The sequence below is a fragment of the Pomacea canaliculata genome, linkage group LG11, assembly GCF_003073045.1.
Source record: "Pomacea canaliculata isolate SZHN2017 linkage group LG11, ASM307304v1, whole genome shotgun sequence".
NCBI classification, from domain to species: Eukaryota; Metazoa; Mollusca; class Gastropoda; order Architaenioglossa; family Ampullariidae; genus Pomacea; species Pomacea canaliculata.
The window spans coordinates 23,723,944-23,745,685 of record NC_037600.1 but is presented as its reverse complement, the minus strand read 5'-3'; the positions used below and the strand labels follow the sequence as shown (position 1 = coordinate 23,745,685).

General features: G+C 42.5%; 2 protein-coding genes across 3 annotated transcripts in view; one reads left to right on the top strand and one right to left on the bottom strand.

Moving 5' to 3' along the window:
- The window catches only part of LOC112574793, a 453,350-nt gene that overhangs the window by 75,161 nt on the left and 356,447 nt on the right, over nt 1-21,742 (bottom strand). The window lies entirely within an intron of this gene.
- Nucleotides 17,964-19,915, top strand: LOC112574846. Its single transcript, XM_025256166.1, has 3 exons — nt 17,964-18,018; nt 18,315-18,605; nt 18,774-19,915. The coding sequence occupies exons 2-3, from the start codon at nt 18,428-18,430 to the stop codon at nt 19,133-19,135; spliced, it is 540 nt and encodes a 179-aa protein (XP_025111951.1). The 5' UTR covers nt 17,964-18,018; nt 18,315-18,427; the 3' UTR covers nt 19,136-19,915.

The following is a 21,742-nucleotide window of genomic DNA, read 5'->3' as shown; positions in this document are numbered from 1 at the left end:
AGCCGTTAGTGGTGGAAGATGTCTGCTGTAGGAAATGACGCAGCACAAGAACTGGAGAACCATCCTAAACAGAGGCAAACGGTGCAATAAACATCACAGATGAGTAGGAGATGACTGTCACGACCTGATGTCGGACGTGCGCATTCAAAACAATACGAGATCACCTCAGTTCAGGACGTCCGTTTAATATATACACAAAACTTCCAACATACACACCGTACACAACTACAATTAACACAGCACACTCAATGAAACTGTTAACTTAATCCAAGACCGCTCGCAGGCAGGTCTTCTACTGCTAACATCATCCAAGACCGCTCTCTGGCAGGTCTTCTGGAGTTTCTTAAACTGCTAACAAAATCCAACTACAACTTTTCTAAGCACGTTAATACATTCAAAAATGTCACAGAATCTTTCACACACACAAGGAGTAACTTATAATCTCTCTAAAGTTCATTTTAAGTAGACACAGGTCTCTCCTTCTGTTAACAAAATAGTTCAACTTACTGGTAGGCGTCACTGGCGAATACACAACTATTTTGTCCTTTAGTAAACGTCCTCACTTACTTCTCCTCGTGTAGCTTACTCTTTCCAGTCCTGTCATCTGCCACTTGATGTAGGATACTCTCTCTCGATCCTCAGCGTTAGGAATGTTCCTCCTGCGAACAACTCCCCTCACACAACACTGGACATATCTCCATGAAAAATAACACACATGCTGGTAGACGATACCAGGCTCCCAGGCCCTCCGGTCGTTAGAGATCCCTTTCGGCGGGTCCTCCTTACTCGTCCCTCCACATAAGCTCCGTTCCTTGGCCAGGAACTCCAAGCACCAATTCCTTTGTTGGTACTCACACATGTACCGGTATCACCCGTCTTGGCGGCTGCTTTCGAAATCTCTCTTTATCGATAATTCCTCTTTCTGGCACTTCCTCCTCGCCGGTAATTCCTGAAACGCTTATATTCTTTTAAATATTCTCTTTTAAATATTCATATAGGGCTAATTAATATCTCAACAATCACATATTATTACATCACATGGAGGTAGACAAAGATATTAAAACATCATTTTACATACCTTGTCTAGGCAAGGAATTATACTGATTCCGCACTCTCTTTATCTCAAATTACATTCGTCTGTCTTAGTTGACAACTCGTGCGGGAATGCTCACTCACTCATGCATGCTTTTTCTGACATTCTTCCTGCCGCACGTGAGGTCCGAAACTCACGTGGGGTTCACGACCTCTACATCCGTCATCTAATTACGCAGTTGCCTGTCCATGGCAGAGGGGCAACACACACACACAGGGCTGGGTATATCAGAGTATATCAACTACTGTTATCGTTGTGAGAGAGCGATGTCCCTTGGCCTAACTGGCTAGAAGGTGTTTGTGTGTGTGTGGGGGGGGGGGAGAACAGCTCTTCATCACATTTCGTCTTGCCCGCGCACTGCGCCAGATTTTGTGTGTGATGGGGATCCATGGATCTGTGACATCATCGCCTATGTTTCTCGATTGGTTGCTGTGTCCTCATCACTTGTATTTTTTTTTCAATTTTATTATTTGCTTGTTGGTGCATTTTCGTTGAACTGTAACTAATATAACTGTCAGTAGTATCATATACATATCACCTGTTGTGAAACGGATTCCTTACAGTCTGACATAGTGTTTAGTGGCCTTCCACCAACAGCATTAAAAACGCAGCCTGGTGATGATTACTTAAAGAACTAGGTGTGACTACCTACCGTCAGCACAATAAAATGAATCGAGACTTATAAGTGTGAAAGTAGCCCGAATGAGTTTGTGAAGTCATGGAATATATATACGGACGTCACACATCCACACACGCACTCCTGGAACTATCTGCCTTGACGACAATGCGATCGTCTTGGATGATCCGGGGCGATCCTGTGGCGCAACGCTCAGCGCCTGTCATCAACACAGTGAAGGTTGGCTGCCCTGGGTACAGAACTCGTCTAGGGGACATTGTTCTTTCTCTGCATATGGCATCTGTTGATAAGTCTCACTGTCTTGCTGTGATATAGCTTTTGTTGTTGGCTCGGCGTAAAACATCCCCCTCACTGGATGACCCCCTTCTATGGTCAGCATTGCTGGGAAAGATGCTCGACCGCCACTCCCCCCGACTGACAGAGACAAACGTCGCTACTTGAAGTCCTCCATAGAAGCTGGTGCTGGTAAGACATGCACTTGACGAGGACAGCCACTATAAACTGTGACGGTTGGTTTGTTTCCTGACCACCATCACACGAGACACCATTAAATCTGCAGTCATGACAAGGTGACAGAACTAGGATGACAAGACTATTGTGCGCGTGTTGGCTCTAAGTCTCTTGAGATCACCTCAGTCGTACACTGACACTGACACTGACACTGACACTGACACTGACACAAAGATGACCAAGCCAAATTGTGTTGCAGGAATCATAGGTGACGAGATGTCGGTACTAACATTTCATGACTGTTGTGTGCGTGTTTACGCTTGAAACGCTTCGATAACACATAGATAACACATAGATAACACATAGTAGTGTTAGCAAAAAGTGTTTTTTTAACTCGCAGACTGACATGTCCTCGCTTTGGGTGGCAAGAAGAGGACAGAAAGGTCGGTTACTACATTGTAGGGGTCGCTGCTTTAAAGCGAGGGTAAGTTATCTCCTGATGGCAACAATTCTTTTTCGATAAAGATTACCTACAAACCGTGACCAAAGAAAAGTCTACTCATTTTATTAACAGGAGTAGGTACTTTGTTCTTACAGGTGAAAAGTGACATACATTGGTTTGAAACAACAAAGGGAGACATCAGCTGAAGAAAATGAGAGGGAGACGACTCTCTTAAGTAATGGTAGGAGAATCCCAGAGAATTGAGAGACACGAGACTTGGCGGTTGTATGATCACCAGCAAAACAAGATATAAAGCTTCTGTCGATGAAAGAGAGAAGACGACTAATTGACTGAATATGTTTCCTAGCCACGACGAGACCACGTTGGGAGATAAAGAAAAGCTCGGTACTCATGTAATGCTTGATTCCTAACCATCGCCAGCAGCAGGTATGAAGATTTTCTTGTAGTACTTGAGTCTAAACCATGAACCCTACCAGGTATGAAGGCTGTCATGCAATACTCCTAAACCATAATCTGGAAAAAGTGGGACTGCCTTAACTGATACTCTTTATCTCGGCGGTTGGTTCATTTCCTTACGAGCCACACAGTCGGGTAGACGTGTCGTACAGCCGTGTACTACGAGCTTACAAGCAGGGTAGCATCATAACTCACATCACTCTGTGCATAGAGGAATGAATATATAAGGGAGGAAACTATTTAAACTTTTAGGAGTTAATCCACTATAGATGACATCCAGGGATGGGCAAGCTACTTTTAATTTGTAGCCGGCTAGGCTACAGCTACTTTTTTTCAAAATGTAGCCGGCTACACTACAGCTACAATTTTCCAAAAAGTAGCCAGCTACTTTGGGCTACTTTTAAAATGTAGCCAGCTTCTTTTGGCTTCTTTTGGCTTCTTTTAAAAGCGTGATGTTATAACAAGTTAGCTGTAGCCAGCTGGCTGTAGCAATATACACAAACATCAAACATACACACAAAACACTATTACTTGCTTTACAAAGTTTTTATTATAATAATGAAACGGAGAACTGCGATATACCGACAATTTTATTTAGTGAATCCATAAATGCTTTCATTCATTCCTTGCACCCTTCCTCCCCCACCAATTTTCACACAATAAGTACACGTATTTTACGATTATATTAAACATTTCTGGATCTTTTTCCTCATCCTGTTTTAGTGACAAAAGAAATTATATAAGTTTTCCGATAAACATTTGTTTTCTATAACTATTTGTTCCCTATTACTTAGAAATGAAAACTAAACAGTTAAGTATCAGGTACCTGGTGGAATTTTCAATAAGTTAGGTTATGTGGTGATGAAAAATGTCAACCTCTTATCAATACTGTGACAATGAACAACAGACCATTGAAATAAATGAGTTTATGAACAACAGACCATTGAAATAAATGAGTTTGCATGGAATTGAAGTAAAACACTGCTTAATCTAATTTAGGCAAGCAGATCATAAGGCATTTTTTTCTAACACTGACACTGAAAACAAAGAAAGGAACACAAACTAATTGTTTCCAAAAGCTGATAGGGTGAAAAGTATAGTCCTGGCATACTAGAATAGACTTAATTATATAGTAGGATGTCAAATGTAGCATATAAACACTGAAATATATTTTTTCAAAAATGATCTGATACAAGATATATTTATTTTAAATCTGTAAGCTTGAATTTCTCTGTTTGTCGTTTTTGACATCCAGTCCTAAACTATAAAAACATATTTCTCAAGATTGCCTTGTGCTACAGCAGTAACATTTTGCAATTTTGTTTAGAAATGCATAAGCTACAAAGTGATGCATTTGAGAATATGGTATAAACATTACTTTTGATAAAATTAACATTTTTCTAAATATTTTCTAAATATTTAATTGCCACATTCACACTGAGTCTCCATGTCTGATTTTTTATATCTCCTAGAAATCTTGAGATATCAAAACGCCTTATGCATCAGTTTTCTTATCAGTGCCTCTAGTTTACCAAAAACCCAAAACCTTTGGTATATGACTTATGGTATTGTGTAAATTTGTTTTTTAAATGCTTGTACGTTTTGAAACAAAATCGTTGATTAAAGTCACAATTTTCACTTTAGGTACTGAAAAACAGTTTTAAAGTGCTATACAGGTAGTCCTCGACTTACGACGGGGATCCGTTCTCAACGCGACGTCGTAAACCGAATTTCGACGTAAGTCGGATCATACTTTCATACAGTACTGTACCATAATAACAGTACAGTACTGCAAACACTTAGCCTATCCTAACACCTATCCTAACACAGTACCCTACATAATTATCAATAAACATAAGTACAGTAAAATATTGTAGTACAGTACGTTTAATAATGAAATACTGTACTGTAAGTGCTGTAACAGTAATAAACAGTGTTAGGTTAGGCAGACGTTTCCAAAACAAGTCTGTCTCATCCACGTTGAACACTTGTTGAGCACAGTAACCACCCTCCTCAATTATCTTTGCCAATGCATTAGGAAACTTAGTTGCTGCTTTCTCATCAGCACTAGCAGCTTCACCTTGCACTTTAATGTTATGGAAATTGGCACGATCCTTAAACCTCATAAACCAACCCCTATACTCGCCACAAATTCTTCACTTTCACTTCCTTCCCCTTTTTCTCTTTTCAACGCCTCAAACAGTCACCTAGCCTTCTCCTGAATAAACCATAAACGCACAGGGATACGGCGTTGATTTTGGTCTTCCAACCAAAGCGCAATAATATTTCCATCTCAATAATAGCCCACTACGTTGCTTTGTTATCACTGTCGCTGTAAGTGGGAATGAGTGTCGTAACCACGAAACGACGTAACTCGAGACCGTCGTAACCCGAGGACTACCTGTATGTATGTTATTTTGTTACTCTATACAGTCAAATCTCTCTACTATGCCACTTTTGCTCGGTCCCGACTATAAATTCAATGTAAAAAAAAATTTACTATGCCACCCCCTACTCTCGCTACTATGCCACTTTTTATGATTGTTAAAAGGCTCAAGTTGTGAAATTCCGCGCAGTGCTCGATTATTATACTGTATGGTAGTGTGGGGCATTGCAGTTAGGTGGATGGAACCTAGCACGCACACAGGGAGGGTGGAGGGTGGCGATGGGGGGTGGTCGCTGGCCGGGTGACAGTCACGTGACAGAGGCAGAGCGGGAGGGAGTTGACTAGCGACAGGATGCAGGTGTGCAGATGTGGTTGGGAGGGGTGGAGGATGAAGAGGTGAGGGGGAGAATGAGAGGAGACAGCTAGCGCCAGCCGACTATTCTTGAGAGCTCTGGACTGACGGGTAACTTGAGCAAATAAAGCCGTTTTTACGAACCCTCCGTATTATACCACTCTCGCTACTATGCCACTTTTGCTCGGTCCCCGTAGGTGGCATAGTAGGGAGATTTGACTGTATTTAAAAACCCTTAAAGATATTTAAAATATGGATTTTAATTTTTGGAGTGTACCGGTAACCTTAAAACAAATCTACATTCTTTTAGTCCTTCATGGAATTGAATTTGACCAGAACTTTGGCCCTCGAAGTTGCTGTCTGTCACCTAGTGCGCAGCTTTGTCATGATAAGTCCTGCCAGACTGAACAATCTCTCAACAATTCTTGCATTTGAAACTATAGCCACATTTTGTGGCTTCGCAAAATGTAAAAAATTTCAAATAAGGCTGGAAATTGATGGGTACGTCCATCTTCGTTTTTCAAATCGCTCCAGCCACGTGGAATACACAGTACTTCCGGTTACTGAGCGTGCGAGACACGTGGTGTCTGGCTGTCAAGACACCGAGCAGTGAGAGCAGTGGCTGTCGTCGTCTTGCTGACACGCTGTCGACGAATGGTCGTGTAACCAACACGTCAAATGGCTACGTAGAGGCTGTCGTACCAGAAATAACACCGAGATTGAATTCCACACTGAAGTTTTCTTTAATTCAGTATCTTTTTCTCTTCAGCTGGCCTAACTTCTCTCTCTCTCCAATTCACAAAGAGGTCCCACACCACTGTCAGCCCTGCTATTTATTCTCCCTCCCCTCGAACATTCTAGCACAGACATTCTATTTCGTCGCAATAAAGACATTTTTGAACATCGCTACATTGTTGAACATCATTTCCTCCCTCGCACAAAGACATTCTATCTTTTACATTGCTGCCGTGCTGAACATTCTGGAATATAGATGCAAATCTACAACCCAAAGACATTATACTTTGTACACTACTAGAGTGCTACAGTCGTGAAAGTAGCCAACATGTAGCCAAGCTACAGCTACTTTCTAAAATGTAGCTACGGCTAAAAGCTACTTTTTTAAAATTTGTAGCCGGCTAAGCTACAAGCTACAAAATTTGTAGCCGGCTACAGTAGCTGTAGCTAGGCTACAGCTACTCCCCATCCCTGATGACATCCCATTAACGTCTGAAAAAAATGTCAGCCAATCAGGTATTTCGTTATGTTTGAAAGTAGGCAGAGATTGAGTTGAGTTAAGCGCCATGTTGAAGTCGCTTGCCGGTTACTTAACTCAAGGTGGATTTGTACTCAAACGATAAAAAAATGAGAAGGAAACAGTAATATTTAAATTCTAATGTATATTCTAATGTATCCTTGTTGGGAACGTTATATTGGTGTATATTGTCTAAATATTTTTTGTTAACTTAGAGCTTTTAACATACTTCCCACTTTGTAAATTTCTTTGCCTCATACGGTTACAGTCTTTAATTTGATTTTACTAAAAAACAAAACCTATAATTTGTAACATTCAAACCACGTAAATGTTTCACAAATTCTCTTTTAAATGGAGCTATGTTGTAGGTTAAAAGATATTATATTTTCAAACACGGATCAAAATTTCATTCGCGGGCATTCACCGCTGCGCCTAGAAAAACACCGTTACATTGTTGTGTGCACGCACTCTTCCTGTGAAATGTAGAAAGTTTATTGAATGATAGCTTGACATCTGGTTTGCTTGTACTAATCATGCACAAGACAAAGCACAGCCCTATGACAGCACACGTGTACTCATGTTGACTTCAGTGGAAACAAGGTGGACAGTGTCTGACACAAAGTCACGACACCAGCGCCTCCCTAACGACTCTACACACGTGACGTCACTGATTGATGGCACAAACTTTATAGTCATCGACGAGGATAGCAACTGATGAATGTTCGCGGTTGTTTATTTGTGCGTGTGCAGAGAAAACAAAATGTTTTCAATGATTTTTAAGGTACATTTTGATTTCTTTCTCATCAGAAAAGAAACATTTTAAGCTTGATCATCACAAAAAAAAAAAAAAAAAAAAAAGCGACCGAGCATCATCGCATAAAATGTCTTGGTGAAAGAAATGTGATATGTTGTTGAAGTTATCTTGGCTCATATCAAACTAATCGAGAAAAGGTTTTCAGTGATTATCATAGTCCAGCAAGACTGGCCCTTGATAGCTTGATATCATGTGTGACTATCGCCATCGCTCGTTCTCTTTCATTTCTGAAAAAGTGCTTACATGCGCGCGCAGACCTTTATCTCCCCTAAGTGTCACGTGCCTGTGTCATGTAATTCTGTACCATCATGCATGCTACACCTGATACTGTAGTATATCTCTCCACACTGATATCACTAGGGGGTGTCTTCAGTGACTCATTCCTGTAACTTAACAAGCGCAGGTAAGTTTTGTTTGACTTTCACTTTTTGATTCCATCGACGTGAATGATGCTTAATTTGTTTTTCCACTTACAGGTGACATCCGAAATGGTTATGTTTTATTGGTTTTTGTTATTTCTTACAATTCTTCTGTGATTTAGCAGCTAAACTGCAGATGGCAACACACATTCATATACCTATTGTTTCTACACACTGACATGGCGTAACCTTTACTTGAACTTAATACCACAAATTGTACCGTTAGTACCTGTTCAGGTATTGACAGCATGCAGAATATGTTTAGTCCACATTATTCATAGATGACAGCCACTTTAATGAACATGTTTTACTAGTTTGTAAGCCAGTGGTAAGCAAGCACTGCTTTGAGTTTGTTTATTGTTTATTGTAAGCACGAATCATTTAACCAGTTTTGGTCCGGACTTCTAATTTAATAATTATTTCAGATGTTTAAGTAAAAAAAAAATAAAATGAAACACAGGACATTTTGATCCTGGTCCAGGCTAGACAGAAAACAGTTATCACAGTGGCCTGAAGCCTTTGTCTCTACCTGTGACCAGCGAATGTAAAGACAGCAAATACAGTCGGTAGTCAGGTGTGACCAGCTACGTGACGGCTCTGGCTTTGAACTCCACTTGAACCTGACACATGTTGCTGGACATCTTGTTAGTCTCTGTTTAGTCTTGACTCTAGTCTTACATACATGGTGTCACACTGACACACATGTTGCTACACATCTTGTTAGTCTCTGTTTAGTCTTGACTTTAGCCTTATATACGTGTTGTGCTGTCACACATGTAAGATCTACACTGGTACGCATCCTTACATATAAGTAGTGTAATATATAGTGTAATTATATTCGTTAGTAAACATGACAGATTGTAAAGGTGATGTTTACATGATGTGTTTACAGTCGGAAGACTGCTGCACACAAACAGTCACAAGAGAAGAAATGTCTTGGGTGCCGCGTCCTTGTAACCAATAGCAACGATGTGCATCATGGAAAAGATGGGTTCCATGTCTGGAGCAGTGGCACAGACGACAGATGCTGCCTCCCACTGATGTAACCCTGTTTAGAAGACAACACTGTCAGCCATGGCCGGTCATCCGCCGTCTGCGACACAACAGGTGAGACAAGAATGCAGCGGACCGCGATCATTGGAATATCACAAGGTGCGAAAGTGAGGACAGCACTGCCCATCATCCCAGCGGCCATGTGTGTGTGTGCGTGGTGTGTGTCTGGTGTGTGTGTGTAATACATCGTGTGTATGCAAGGTAAGTGTAGGTTCGTCATTTTACAATGTCATGAACGTTTTTATCCGAGTTTGCATACATAGTGTCCTGATTATAATTTCTCTCTCTCCTGTCTAACAACAGGGCAAACGCCAGAAGAAGGTCGCTGGTGGATGTCGGGTCAAAGTTTACCTACACGCCGTGACTGATGAACAGGCTGAACTTCTTACAGATAGTGGTGAGTTGTGTTTGACACATACACATGAGTTCTTACACCTACTCGAGACCTGTGTTCATACACATGGGTTCTTACAGCTACTGGTGAGTTGTAGTCGACATGCAAATGGGTGTTTACAGATACCAATGAGTTGTGTTCATTTCACATACAAATGAGTACTGTTTTAAATGATTTGCACGCAGTAGTTGTCTCCAGAAATGAACACTGAGGAAAGTGAAGAAAAGAAAGCCGAAAGAAAATATAAGTAGTTTCATGATAAAAACAAATTTCACTTTGGATTTGGTTTAATCAAATAAGTTCTCATGTTAAGAGTGAGCAATTATTTACAATTAAAATGCATTCCATGCTTCTTAGGAAATAAATGTCCACTTGAAGAGATCAGTGAGAAGACAGGCACTGATGTAGAGTTCGACCCTCACCCCTCACCTGTACCAGGTATGAAGATTGTCATCATTCGTGGTGTCCCGTCTAAGATCGAGATGGTAGTCAGACTCATACATCAGATGACTGGTGCTCAGGTTAGTGTAGTAGTGACTACAGTGAATAGACAGGGGCTACAATGAGCAGTTAATGCATAGCCGTAGAAACTACAATAAACAGCAACAACTGAAAGTGAAGATGGTAACAATGGATGATGATAGCTAACAGTGAACCTTGTAGGTAATAGTGAACCATCGTAGCTAACAACGACAGTAGCTACCTATGAATGGCTGTAACTAAAACAAAAGGTCTAAAAATAGAGACAATCATCAATAATAAAATCTCTAAGCACCAGAATATTCAAAGAATAATTCATGGAAATTTACAACTATCATTATTCAAATCAAGATTTGGAAGCATGTAGTAATCTTATGATTAAAAGGCTAAAACGCTTAGAGACGTCAACAACATTGTAACAGAAATTGTTTGTCTCACGTGAACTGCTCTATTGGGCTGTCGAAAGAGTCACGAGACAGTTTTTCAACCGATGAAACGAATTATTTTTGAAAGTATGAGAGTCGTTCTCATTTGACAGCCGACAGTTCTAAAACAATTTTTAAAAAATTGAGCGAAGTGTTTCAGTTTTAGAAATGCTACAACAAGGTGAAGATGGAGGACCAAGCTGTACATTTTCGGCATATTTGATTTTTTTATTTCATAAAGGTAAAATTGCGGAAAAGTTGCACAAACTTAGTCGCAATTCTCCATGAGAACATCAGCGTTAACGAATTCAGTGGTGGCGATTTCAGTCTCGGTCATGGCGGCTCATCGAGGTTGATGACGTCATAATAAAGGCATTGGTCGAGTGAAACCCACGTGACATGACAGGAAAGATGGGAGAAACATTTAACATTCATCATGGAAGCGTTTACCTGAATAACTTGAATAAGATGTGATACTTAGACTCAATCCTCGGGTTCCTCATGAACTGAAAGACGTTCATTTAACGGCGCGTATGAACATCTGCGAAATGTTTGTTAAACGTGAAGAAACTCTCTTATTTGAAGAAAACGATCACTGGTGATGATGAGTGGATTGTTTACAACATTAAGATACACAAACGGTCTCGTTACCGACATCATGATTCACCTCAAACGATATCGAAAGCAGACATTCATCAGAGCAATGTGTGGTGGCTTTGAAAGATGCCGCGTTTTTTGGAGCTCCTACTAACAGGACACTGAACGAATCCATCATCCAGTGTCGCAAAGCTGGGGCAGGGTCCGTAGATTTGGTAAGGGGTACGATTTCTATCACCAGTCCAACACACCGTCTATACCCCCACCAAATCCACGTCGACACTTACCGCGTGCTACCACACTAAATTACTTATTAATTACCCACTCTAATCAGCTCGAGCCCCCAAGCACGCATACCCCAATGGAAACACGAGGCAATTTAGTGTATTAAAAGAACGTTAATTATTATTTCCAGAAGTTCATTAAAACCAAAAAATTTTACAATTACAAAGTATGAACCCTTGATCGTTGTTTAGACCGTCCCGTTTACCTAATTATCTCCCCTACTTCTAATGTGTCCAGACAACTGAGAGCTAGATCTAACCTTATCTGTCATACACACAATACTGCTCACACAATACTGCTCACACACTCTCCCCGTACACTTCTCATGCGCACGCCACTTAGCTGTGTTCGAGACTTTGTGGTGTGGAGTTTAGTTCTTGCAGAACACACACGCACAACTGTCACTGCACTGACCAATGGCGGATGCAGTATGGGTAACCTCTCGTCGCGCCGCAGAAGAAATATTGTCCTAAGACTTCGGTCTTCTGTTGACCGGCACGCGACGAGAAGAGTACGAGGAAGGCGCACCTCGAACGGTCGCCAGCAGGCCGACGATCTTGGTATGGACGCAGCACCGATACCGGTCCGTTACTTGTCGTCAGGTCGGACGAAGTTCTTCTTGCCAACACACAGGTACGAACGTGTGGCTTCTAGGTTGATGTCCTTTTCTCTCAGTAGTTCTTTCGTCTGAAGTTTGGCGAAGGACAATTGCAAACCAAGACTTGAGATATCAAGATCACTGTCTTCTCCCTAGAGGTATAACGTAAAGCCAGCTTGTCGTCCAGATCTTTCATTTTCAGTCCAAACGCTCCGCCTGCATCTCTAGATCTTCCAGTCCAGTAACCGTCTTGTTGGATAGTCATACCACCTGACACACCACAACCAATCACGCCTCACAGCCACCACGAGCTTAAGCTCCCACCCGCACCCGCGTAAATGACGTAATTTCCAGAGAGAAATGACGTCATATCTAGAGTAAAATAGATGTGCAAACCCACACTACAGCCCTATCCCACTCTTTCACGACACTCCAGAAACGTCCAGGAATCGTTAATAGTAAAGAAGTGTTCCTTCACGACAACGCGAAATCACACACACAAGATTGATTAGCAATCACAATTTATAGAAGCGTGGGTGGCATGTGTTGTATACAGCCATACACACCACACCTTGAGCCGTCAGACCTCTACTTGCTTCCATCTCTTCAAAGCTCTTTGTGTGGTATAGTATTTAGTTAAACTGACATTGTATATGAGCACCTTGTTCTGTTTTTTTGCGGATAGAGACAGGTTTGTCTATGAACAAGAAAATACTAAGTTTACTAAAAAGATAGCAAAAGGTTGTCCAGAAAAAGGACAATTTATCACTTAATAATCTTAGTTCTTAGATAGATAACTATCTTAAGACAAACGCAGAAATATAAAACACTTTTCCGAGAACCCAATGACTTAAGCAAACGCCATTGAAGAAGAATATACTAACGTGTACTTACTGTTGACGCCAAGTAAATTGTTGTTGCTTACATACAGGACACACTGTCAGCACAAGCCCAGACATTCTGGCTCCAGTGGGTTGAGGCATCGTTCCCTGACCTCGAGTCTCGCGCCTACTTCCTGCCTCCTGTCTACTTCAACCGCGTGCCCATGTCCAGAGCGACAGTTGCTGGTCAGGATGTCAGGGTCCTTCACTGGACATCTGAAAGACCTAGTGAACGAAAGGGTCTTGTAGAAATAATTCGATCTTCACTAAAGTCATCCAATACTCATGAACCACAACATACACCTGTCTTAACTTCAAACACATCGGTGACGACTCCATCAGAAAAAGATGAGGCTTCCATTTCTCATCCTGCTACTGTCCAGGACAGTGACATCAGAGATGACACAGCCATGAATCAAGTTCTCTGCTGTCTTCAGAGTTTGTCAGAAAAGACAAGAAAAGTCTTAGTTGGAATCACTGGGCTCAACTTCGGACAATATCTGAGTGAACCTGGTTTTGCTGTCGCGGCTGCCCAGTTACCCCGAGCCTCCAGTCTGCCTCCAGACTTGCCACAGAACTGGAAACAGGGAAAATTTGATGTGCTTCTTATTCACCGACAGTACGGTCTTGTCGTCTGCAATGTCATGTCTTTTGGCAGCATCACAGATAAACTTCGCATGTCACAGGAGGATATTGTCAAGACCATAAGAAAGAAACTGAGAGACGCCGTGTCACAGCTGGACAAGGCGGAGGCCATGTTGTCTCACCTGGTGTCCGACATCGCTCCCGGTCTGCGCATCACTAAGACCATCGCCGTCCCTAACCTCACGACTCGTCAGCTACAGCAGGCCATCTCTCACGACTCACAGCTCACTGAGGTAAACATCCTACTCACTATTTTCAAAGCAATAAAGTGCACCGTCGAACAGAGACAAAAACATTCCATGACGACCTGGATAATAAAGAAGAATAGAAGTTGGTACAGAATAAACAAAATTTTATCGCTTTTCTGTTAGAGTGACTCATTTATTTGTTGACCTGTTCGAAAAGTTTTCCTATATCACAAAATTCTGTCAAAGGACCTGCATCGCTGTCTAAAAGCAACTGACCCCGCGGACATCACTGATCTGTGTCTGTGCTGCAATCAGTTGTCTGACCCCAAGACCCCGTGTGACGTCAGTAGTCACGTGATAAAGAAACTCGGCAAATGGTGGAAACGACGTGTGGCTGTGTCTGGGTCTGACAGTCACATGACACGTCACGTGTACAGGACACTAGTAGCACGGTAAGATACACTGTACAATGAGTATCACAACATAAACTAACACTGTACGAGTGTTGACGTGTAAATAACATTCGATATCAAATGCACGTGTGGTGACAGTCAGTGGCAGACTGACATTGATATTGAGATGACAAGATGTCAGGTCTACTGTCATCACATCCTCCCACAACCTCCTCCATCTCACCTTCATCGTCACTAAACACTCTTGAGCTTTGAGCCACTCACCCGTTGTTTATGTTGTTTATTTATTAAGTAGCTGTTGTTGTGTACGTGCTGTAAACACACATGTTTATAAGACACAAGACACAGACTGAACAAGTCTCACACAGTCAAGTATACAAGGATGTCTGTCTACTAGTCTCCCGCCACCTGGTGAGTGTCTGTCTCACCACGTTAATATTTACTGTTGATTACAGTCACTCATTAACCCCTTGTCTCCCAGTGTTCTGTCTAGAGGAGAGCGGCCCGGTGGCGCAACGGTTAGCTCCTGTCACCAATACAGTGATGGTTGGCTGCCACAGTTCATTTCTCGTCTCGGGCACGCTGTTCTTTCTCTGCATGTGGCATCTGTTTACAGGGCTGGCTGCTTGCCGTAATATAGCCTCAGTTGCTGACACGGCGTAAAACACCAATGCCCCCCCCCCCCCTCTGTCTAGAGGACAGTTAATTACAGACCTCTGTCTGTTGTACCAAGGCATCACGTGACCAGGCCACATACCAGGACCCTGTGAGTTGACTGTTGTAGTCGTTGTCAGGAGTTCGCCATGTGTCATGTACAGTGTCGGCGGCAGCTTGTGGTTTGTGGCTTTGAAGTCAACTTGTGACATTGGTTACAGGTGACAGCGTCTACAGGTGTAGTGATTGTGTGTAGACACAGAGAGACTGATATCATGTCAGCACACTATACACGTGTCTGTTTTGCGGAAGTTCATTCCAATCACACAAACACAAAGGCGATATCGTGTCATGTCACATTGGCCTGTCAATAGGACTGTTTACAAAGCGTTCATCTAACATAAGTTTTATTTATCTTAGTTGTCTACTGAAACATGCCAAGATAGTGTATTTACCTGGGGGAAGTGGAAACGTTTCTCGAACAGTGTAATAAAGAATACTCGGCAGCTACTGTCTGTGAGCTGTCACCAGATGTCAGTAAACAGTCAGACGAAGATGAAAGTGATGATCACTTCCGGGTAGTTGTAAACGCCTGGGTATAGTCAGCGTGGGCATTTAAGTGAAGCCTTGTAAAGTAAATTGAGGGAAAGTCAAGACGTTTAGAACTACCCTGAAGTTTCGAGCAACTACAACGTAGCCCCGGCGCCTTATTGTCTGGCTTTGCATTCATTGCCGTCGTCATAAAGGGGCGGATGTTGGTCGCCGTGACGTCAGTGGCGTCAACTAGCGTCTCGCATTACGTCTTGACATTACGGTGTGTGTGCGTCGTGACGTGAACAGTCTTTTAATTAGCGGACATACACCTAAAGCGGTGACTGCTCCTACGTCAGTGTCCTTTGTTGATGTTGCGGTCAGCACTGCCAGAAACTATTCCTCCTTCTGTTAGTCAGTTTTCCCGCGCATCCGCCGCTCTCGTGACAGAGAGTAGAAGTGCAAAACCCACACTGTAGCCCTATGACTACTCTAGCGTGACATCGTGTTTTCTCTCTACAGGATGTGGCTTCTACCCGCTTGTGCAGGGAAGGACAGAAGTGGTACTCAGTGTGTCTGACTGTGTGGGTGTCGTATTTATACTTTCACCTCCTCATCACATCGTCAGTCACTGGCTACACAGAAATATCTACAATGTCGGCTACACGGGCTTAGTTTTTACTTTCTTGCCTGACAAAACTGAAAGTGCAGTGAAAAAAAGGTAAAGAACGAATTACGAGATCAACCTGAATTTGCATTTCTATCTTACAAAGATTGTTTAAAAGCTTGTGACGCCCCTTGACCTCGGCGTGCGAAATGATGGGGACATGAACATTGACATCTTAAGGGTCATGAACTTTGTGGCTGCATCATGAACAGCAATTAAGCCGTGAGCTATGGGGGCTGTATCGCCGAGGCTCTTTTTAATGTTCAGTCAGGTGTGTCGGATGTTGTATATGACGGTGATGATACTAGCGATGTAAGCCTGAATGATAAAGTTCTACGAGATGATTGGGACAGAGTGACCTCTGGTGCATCTAACTTCAACTTGGACGGTTTAGTTATTTGCGACGAGAGCTTGGAATCTTGGAGTTTACTTTCTCTTTAAAAATGAGAGGAAGCTGCAGTTGTAACACACACAGGGGATTTAGACGATGGCGACGCCGGAAGTGACGACGACGACTATTGAGAATCAACAGGTCCACCACCAACAAGTGTCCGAAGCACTCACAGCGCTGGTCACGTGAGGGAAGTTGGCCTTCAGGCCCCTGGGGGCAGCGACATGTTGGGACACGTACCACGTGCGGAACACGTAATGTAAACACGAGCACAACTCACAGGACACGTGATGTAAACACCAGCACAACTCACAGGACAGGCCACCTTGGATGAGTTCCTCCCCACGGGGACATCAAGTCTTGTCTACACACGGTCACAACCTTGCTGCTCACCTGTTGGACTTTGACATCGTGACATGTTTACACAGGATTGTGACATGCGGTGTCTGTCATACTGTCTCCATGTCTGGGTGTCATCTGAAGTAAATAAAGTGTTTCCTCCATGTAACGTTCATTATGGCGGTCCATTGAGATACGTACAATCTACGTTTTGCTGTAAATATTTTATAAAGATTATCTACAGTTTGTAATAGTTATGTGATGTTAGTTTGTTTATGTACTCAGCTAAACTATTTTCACAAAGCTAACAAAAGCTACTTTTTTCCCGGTTGATGTTAGATTGCGGAGGTGACAGTATTTATTGGTGAAGAGAATAAAGTTAGAGAGAAGAATTCATGCTTCACCGCGACATGTACAACTGTTAGTAGACAGTAGACCGTTAGTGACAGAGAGAGAGACAGAATGTAGTAACTACTTTCACTTTTTGGTTTTGTTTCTTATCATAGAAGCACGTTAGTAGGTCAAGACAGAGAAAGTTATTACCAAGTGAAACAAACCACTTGTAGTAAATAATGTAAATCACTGAATATACAGGGTTTGTCACAGCAGCTGATGTGACAGTTTATTTTAATAGTAAGATGAGCTTGAGTATCCAACATTTGTTTGTTGCAGGTTCTGCGGTCCGGCGACAACAGTGAGTGTGCCATGCACATGTCCTCCACGTGTGAGTGTCAAGACCCTGGGTCAGGCCGTGTGGTGGACAGGAGAGTGCTATACTGCTGTAATCACACTCTTCCCGGAGCAAGTTCACCTGCTACACACGGCGCCTCCCACACTCTTTGTCACCGGACCGCCCGGTACAGGTAAAACTGTGGTGCTGCTGCTGATGGCCATACAGTGGCTGCGGTGTGGTCACCACGTCTACGTTGTATGTACATGTATACAGAGTCGTGCAGCGTGCACCATGTTGTATCACCTGTTGAAGGAGACAGTAAAGACACTACAGTCAGCAGGTGTGTCACCCGGTCAGCCTCACCTCCTGCAGTATGATCTTGATGTCGGTGAAGACGTGGAGAAGGCCGTCAACGACTTGTCACAGGCGGCGAGCGAAGGGTCATTGTACGTCATCGCTGATGAAGTAGTGATTCGTGACATGTGAGTTGTACAGCGTGTGATGTGATGATAGACAAACAGGTAGAAGACGTTAGCTTTTATCTCATTACCACTACAACGTACCAAGTAGATTTGTTACATCCGCTGTTACACAACACATGTCAGTAGTCTGATGTCATCTAGTTGGTAACATTACACAAAATACACAAATTTTAACACACATATTAGTGGCAGTACACAGTGTCACACGTGTGGATACATCCATTGTTCCAGGTCTAGATTAAAGACTTTGTGTGACGAGCTGCTGATACGAGTTCCTCAACTCCATCTGTGGGCAGCAAGCTATTTCCATAAAGACGCACCGGACTGCTGCCAAGTGGAATATTTAACCAGACCCCTCCGCTCTCCTCCGGCCGTTGTCAGGGAAATCAAGCATGACTTCAGTATCACTATGTTCCATTCTATCCAGCCGTACAGTGAGCGAGGTGTACCCGACCACACAGACGGCCCGCCAGTCAAACGACTGTATCACCGAGGTCAGGGTCACTCAGGTGACGGGCCATGTGACTGTGTGACGTGCGGTCGTGAGGTGGCCAGCTTCCTACACAGTCTCCGTGTTGGTGTTACAGGTAGGTGTGGATATTGTGTAGTGTACTGTAGTAAACAGTTCAACATTTACATGTATGATAAATAACAAACATGTCAGAAAAAGTTTCGGAAAGTAAAGTGTGTGTCATTCACGCGTCAGTCTCTGTGACTCGTGACTTGCCTAATAAACTAATTATCACTGTTGACAGACGGTCGCACAATAACATCTACAACATTGACCCCCACCAGCGACGGCACCACACCACCCTGTCTACAGTGGAGAGACGTGCTGGTGTTGAGCTGGCCTAACGTTAGTGACAACTCGGGTATGGTGACGGGACTGCAAGAAGCGGGTATCCCAGTGCGGGTGATGAAGGATGATGACATCGAGGACGTATCCACGGCCCACAGTGACGTGGTGTGGGTGGCGGATGGATATCGTGTTTGTGGTCTGGAGAGAAAAGTCGTCGTCTATGTGGAGGATCCTGAGTCTGACTCTTTTAGCTTTCCCCGATTTACCCTCATTTCCCGCTGTACGTCACAACTTGTGATTGTCTCCTCTGAGCACTAACTGACCTGTCACCTGTTGTAGTCACGTGTCTGTCTCCCTGACGTCAACACTTATCTTCAGTATTTCTCTTCTTCTACTCTCAGTCTATCATCACTTCATCACCTTATGATGTCTTACACATGATTTCACGATATTTTGTCACAACATAAGGTCCGTGTATGTCTTTACACAACAACTAGTGTCAACTACAATATCAAACCATCTTTACACAACAACATAGTTTGTACAACGGGCTGCAGTTGGTGACATCACACTAACACTCAGTCTTATGGACTGAAATAAAATGTATCTTTGTACGTTACTTTTATTTTCATTTGGATGCAACATTTACGTGTGTGTGTGTGTGTGTGTTGCCATTACCTTGTGTGTAAATGGCGGGTGTCTGAACAATCATTTTATGCTGATGTAGTTTTTTAGTGTTTAAGTAAAGTGTTATATAATGAGTGTTGTATGACATCTACAATTTTTTATAATATTGCATTTTTTCGTTCTTCATATCCAGAAAATAAAATAATTCATTTTCACACGAAACAATAAAGTTGAAATGTGTTGGATCATGTCGGTTGGTTATATTGTATAACTTTGTGTTGTATTTTGTTTTATACTGGTGGTTAGCCCTATTTTCTCAATTTCTCTGCGGCTGATCCGTTGATAATAACCTGTACAGACAGCACTGACACACTCACACGCGCGCTAGCAAACCTAGATCAGCATGAATTCTCTGTTTAAACGGTACACGGACTTTTCGCCGACGGACGTTTCGGAGCCGGACCTTTTGCCGACCGGCGTTTCGCCGCCGGACGTTTCGGCGCGGGGCACTTCATTTCGGCATTTCACGCGGGACCTTTAGCCGAAGTCAAGTGTGTGACGCCCCTTAGCTCACACATTTCTCTCGCCATTGTATCAATGTATCAGTGAACTCTCTCTCACTATCTCTCCTCATGTGAACCGTTAGCTCACACATTTCTCTCGCCATTGTATCAATGTTTTTTCTCAAAGCTGTTGCGCATAATCTGTGACAATCAAAGTGAACTGTCTGTGAAGTCTGTGTGTAAAATTTGTTTGAAATAAAGAATTATTGTGTAATCTAGTAGTTACTTTCATTCTTTGAGAAGTAAGTAAGCTCTCTCTCTCTCTCTGACATAATGCGGCGAAACGTCCGGCGGCAAAACGCCGGTCGGCCAAACGTCCGACTCCGAAACGTCCAGCGGCGAAACGTCCGCACACGGTTTAAACACAATTTACATTCACAAGACATACACCTCTACACACACACTCTCTCTACGATGAGTCGATAACTCTACAAGACACCTTTACACAGCCGTGCTTTGCGTCCTTAGTAACACCAGGAAAAAAAAAAACGGAATCAGAGAAGTAGACGACATGTCTAAATCACTGTTTATGTGTGTTTTCGTGTGTTTTCGTGTGTGTGTGTGTTATTCCATCAGGACTTCATCCATCATGGCATCGCCCGTATCGTGTAATAATTATAATAATAAAATGACAATGACAGATCGCACTCTGTGCACAGACAAATGATGATAAAGGAAACATAACAGCCAGTAGACAGTGAGGTATGTATAGACAGTGAGGTATGTATAGACAGTGAGGTATGTATAGACACACTGAACAACATAAAGAGGAGAAGGTAAAGTAATGGATGAAGGTATGAAGGGATGTAGATACTATAAACAGTGTAAGATGGAGTCGTTACATGACGGTTAGCATGACAGACAGGAATAGTACTTTGTGAACAGATATGTGAATGTAGCCTTGTAGTCCGACTGGCCAATGTGATGAGGAAGAGAGTTCCACTGATTAGCAGCACAGAGGGAGGACGTCTGTTGTCCGTATGTGACTGTCTTTGTGGGATGGAGGATAGAATGAGGAGTCTGGTGAGGAGCCAAGGTTTGGAGGAGGATGTGGACAGACAATATTTCAGTAAAGTAGTGGGTGGGGAGCCTTCATACGATCCATAGCATAGAGTAGAGAGCTTGTAGTCTATTGTAGCTTTAACTGGTAGCCAATGAACAAAGTAAAGAAGTAGTGTGACATGTTCACATTTGCGAGTCCGGAAAACGAAACGAGCAGCTGAGTTCTGGACTTTCTGAAGCTTATCAATGAATTCCTGTGGACAGCCAGCAAGAAGGGCGTTGCAGTAGTCTAGGTTACACAGAACAAATAAACAGATGAGAAATTGTGTGGTTGAGATGGACAGAGTATGGTGACTGGAGCTGATCTTCCGTAGCCGATTGCTTGAGCTAACATAACGACGGATGCGAGAAACATGTTCATCAAGAGACATGACAGCATGTATTATATATTTTTATTCATTCTCTGTTACTAAGTGGACGCATTTGATTTAATGTTTTCGAAGTGTATTACTGTTAGAAAAATATAAACACGTTTGAAATGTGCGTTTGTCTAAGATAAACTCCTATAATTTTTTTTCGTTAGATAGTTAAGCATTGTATTTTATCTTTTTTTTTCAGCTGACTGTTAATAATGACTTTTTAACCAACAAAACTATAATACTAAAACATTTTAACACATTTATCGATATAAATATGTTTTTGTTCCTCGTTTTGTTGCAAGCAAAATTCATTA

Coding starts and splice junctions, on each gene's coding strand:
- LOC112574846 (XM_025256166.1), top strand. CDS start 18,428: ATGTTCCATTCTATCCAGCCGTACAGTGAGCGAGGTGTACCCGACCAC. Junction 18,606..18,773: donor TCTCCGTGTTGGTGTTACAG/GTAGGTGTGGAT, acceptor CACTGTTGACAG/ACGGTCGCACAATAACATCT.